Below are 3257 nucleotides of genomic sequence, written 5' to 3'. Positions count from 1 at the left end.
ACTAATTTAAGTTAAGGTAGTTACCTTAACTTTAACTTTACTTAGTTAGTTAGTTTTAATTTTACGTTTACTTAACTTAATACGATATTATTACTATATATATATATATATATATATATATATATATATATATATAATAAATATATCAATATAAGAATATTGTATAGAAAAAATATATATATGAAAATATATGAATTAAATAAAGTGTTATAATTTATCGTAATTTATCGACTAAATGAGATTAGGTCACTCTTCATTTGCAACAAGTCACAAGTCAAAAGCGTGTTTCCACTTTTCTCCTTTGTAAGAATTAGAAAAAGATAAAAAATGAATTAAATCGAGATTAAAAGTTCACACTGAGAGAAAAATTTTTGTAACTACAATTACATGTTACTATAATTACTATTATTGCTGCTATAATATTAGTAAATATATATAATTATACTCAGAAAAAAGTTTTGATATGAGAACCTTAACTTTTTTATTGTCCTAACCAAAAATTAGAATAACTTCGAATAATAACAAAATTTTTTGTTAAGACAACAAAATTTTTGTTTAGTCATATATTCTAATAAAAACTTTGTTTGTCCTAACGAAAAAGTTGAGATTGGTTATATATCAACAAAACTTTTTTCTAAGTATTATATAATAAATTCAAAAATTTTGCTCTCAGTACTGATAATAAAAATAGATATTACAATAATCTTTTATAAATCATACATTCCGCAAAGAATCGATCGAAGAGTACGCAAATTATGTCGTAAATTCCACGAAAATCATCTATGCGGCGACGAGCAACATTTCGTGCGTAATGAAAAGCAAACCAAGTACGAAAACAACACGAGGGAATGCAGGCAGCTATATAGGCGTGACGGATGATCTCGAGGAGAATGCTGCTAATTTGCAACGGAGCATCCTTCTCCTCGGCCGTGTTCACTGCGGTCATGCTAAACGATTGTGCAAACATGTTCGTCGATGAAGCGGCGGTGTTACTCACTCCGAAAGCGTTAACATACGTCTTAGCGGGTTTAACGAATTAGAAATTACACGACAATGCCAGATCAATTAGCGCTAATTAAGGTCGTGCTGCAATTTAGAATGCGCTCGTAACGTTTTACGGCCGCGATGAAATTCTCGTGTCGTCCTCGTGGAGATCCTCGTGACGATAACAGCCGCTTCGCGATCCGCAAATTGACATCCTTTGTGCGACTTTATTATTCCAATTGCGACTTAATAAAATTACACGTACATGTTAATGTACGCCGTTTTGTAGCGACAGCAGAGAGAATTCGCGAGAAGAATTCGTCCCGTCGATTAGTCCGCGGAATAAAATTGACCGTACGTTCTCGAGTTTCGGTGTGAGTAATCGCATGATTAATGCATGTTAGTCACCTCTGCGTGATCTCAGTGCGAGTTATGTTGTGCTCCTGTCTCTGCTCAATCCGACGATTCACCAGCCTAATGTTGATTATTCGCAGAATTATCAAAATTGTTCGCTTGTTTGCTCATTGTTTACTTTCGGGGGAGGTGGGGGGGATCTAAGCTCCTATTCTATAACTCTTAGGACGGGTTTTTCATTTAACTTGTAAGTAGACTCAATCTGGTAATGTAAAAATCGTATGCAAGCGTAATACAGTAACAATGTCATTCTGCAAGAGCGTTCGAATATTATCATTAATTTTACATTACTATTACCATCAATTTTTATTTTATCGCGCTTGAGAGAACCACACATGATTTAAAATTGTAAATTTATAATCGTCATTATTGAATTTTATATCGTGTAACGTGAGATGATGCAAGTTGAAACGTTTGTCATTTATTATTAAAGAGTATTAATTCTAGCGTCGAATAACTAAGTATAGTTTCATAGTTTTTCTTTGTAATATTTCGATTTGATTTTTAATGTTGAACCTTACATTATTTTCTTATTGTAGGAATTGTATGTTTTCTAACTATGATCAATCACACTAAATTGATAAGCTGATAATTTTGTAATGAGTAACTTTCAAAGTCATCACTAGGAAACTATCAGCTTAATGATTAAATATACAACTATTGTAGAAAAATCATTAAACTGATAGTTCTGCAGTGAGTAACTTATAAAATTACCGCTACAAAACATTGGTTTAGTAATTAACTAAAAAAAAATCATAAATTGATGATTTTGTAGTGAATAATGTTTACAAAAGCATCAGTTTAATAATTAATCATAGCTAGAAAAATACAATTTTTACGTTATCATCAAAGTATGATTAATTCTAAATCACAAGTTATCCAGAAAATGAAAAATCGGACCTAAATGATAGCCGATTACATTGTCGTTGCACAGTTTTTTTTTATAATGTATGATTCATACAACGACAATGCAACGACTGCCACTGTCGTTACAGAATAGGGACTTTAGTGTCATTGTAACTGTCTTTTTCGCCGGAGACGCACCATCGTGCAGCCTCGGGGACTTTTTAAACGCGATATTTAAATATGGAGGAAGTTCGAATCGATGCAACTTGAAGCAGAGTTCGTTGAAAATCCACGGAGAAAACGTGGCTTCGTTGTTTATTTACTATCCCGAAGCTTAAGCTTAAAGCGCCGAAACCTTTTTAATCCTTCACGTCACGTAACTTTGTAATTATGCCTGAATTATCGCAAAGGAAAGTTAACGTCAAAGTCGTCAAGGAGTAAGACTGGAGTGAGTTTACTACAAGAGCCCGAGAAAATGCCTCGTGGATTACTGCGAGAAATAAGGGGCTGCAAATTTTTTAAGAGGAAAAAAATTGTCGAAGAACGAGAGCCCGATGTGTGTAAAAAAGTGCAATGGTTATGGAAATCAACGCGATCAATGATAATGAATGAATTGGAAGTCGAATAGTATTACGGGATACGCAAAGGTTATTAGTTCCTTTACACGATCGGTGAAGCGTATGAGAATTTTGCCGCAGTCTCTATCGACAATTTATTTTAACATAGAGAAAGACACTTACAGACAGGAGTCAACCAGCTGATTATTTGACATACCAGCTGATTTGCGTCTCTCGCTCCCGAGCAGTAGACGATGTCCCCTGAAAACAAAGAAATAAGAAATCTCTTTTTGTTACTTTGAACACGTCAAGAAAATAATCTTATCACTGAGAGAAAAATGTTTGGTATTATGTTTGTGATTATAATTGCATGACAAAATAATTATGGTTAGAAGCTTCATTTATATAGTTATTATTACTATAATGTTACAGTAGTCATATATTTATAATTCAACA

General features: G+C 33.1%; 1 protein-coding gene across 1 annotated transcript in view; it reads right to left on the bottom strand.

Moving 5' to 3' along the window:
* The window catches only part of LOC105621682 (armadillo repeat protein deleted in velo-cardio-facial syndrome-like), a gene marked incomplete at its 3' end in the record, with an annotated part of 13859 nt that extends 10843 nt beyond the window's left edge, over window positions 1–3016 (bottom strand). The window contains exons 1-3 of the mRNA XM_012203147.1: window positions 2985–3016; window positions 1393–1458; window positions 832–947 (exon numbers count right to left, since the gene is read on the bottom strand). Coding sequence (XP_012058537.1) covers window positions 832–947; window positions 1393–1458; window positions 2985–3016 — 214 coding nt within the window. The remainder of the gene's footprint in view (window positions 1–831; window positions 948–1392; window positions 1459–2984) is intronic.
* Window positions 3017–3257: the final 241 nt, after the last annotated feature.

The sequence above is a fragment of the Atta cephalotes genome, assembly GCF_000143395.1.
Source record: "Atta cephalotes unplaced genomic scaffold scaffold00035, whole genome shotgun sequence".
NCBI lineage: Eukaryota > Metazoa > Arthropoda > Insecta > Hymenoptera > Formicidae > Atta > Atta cephalotes.
This window is presented reverse-complemented; position numbering and strand designations above follow the sequence as displayed.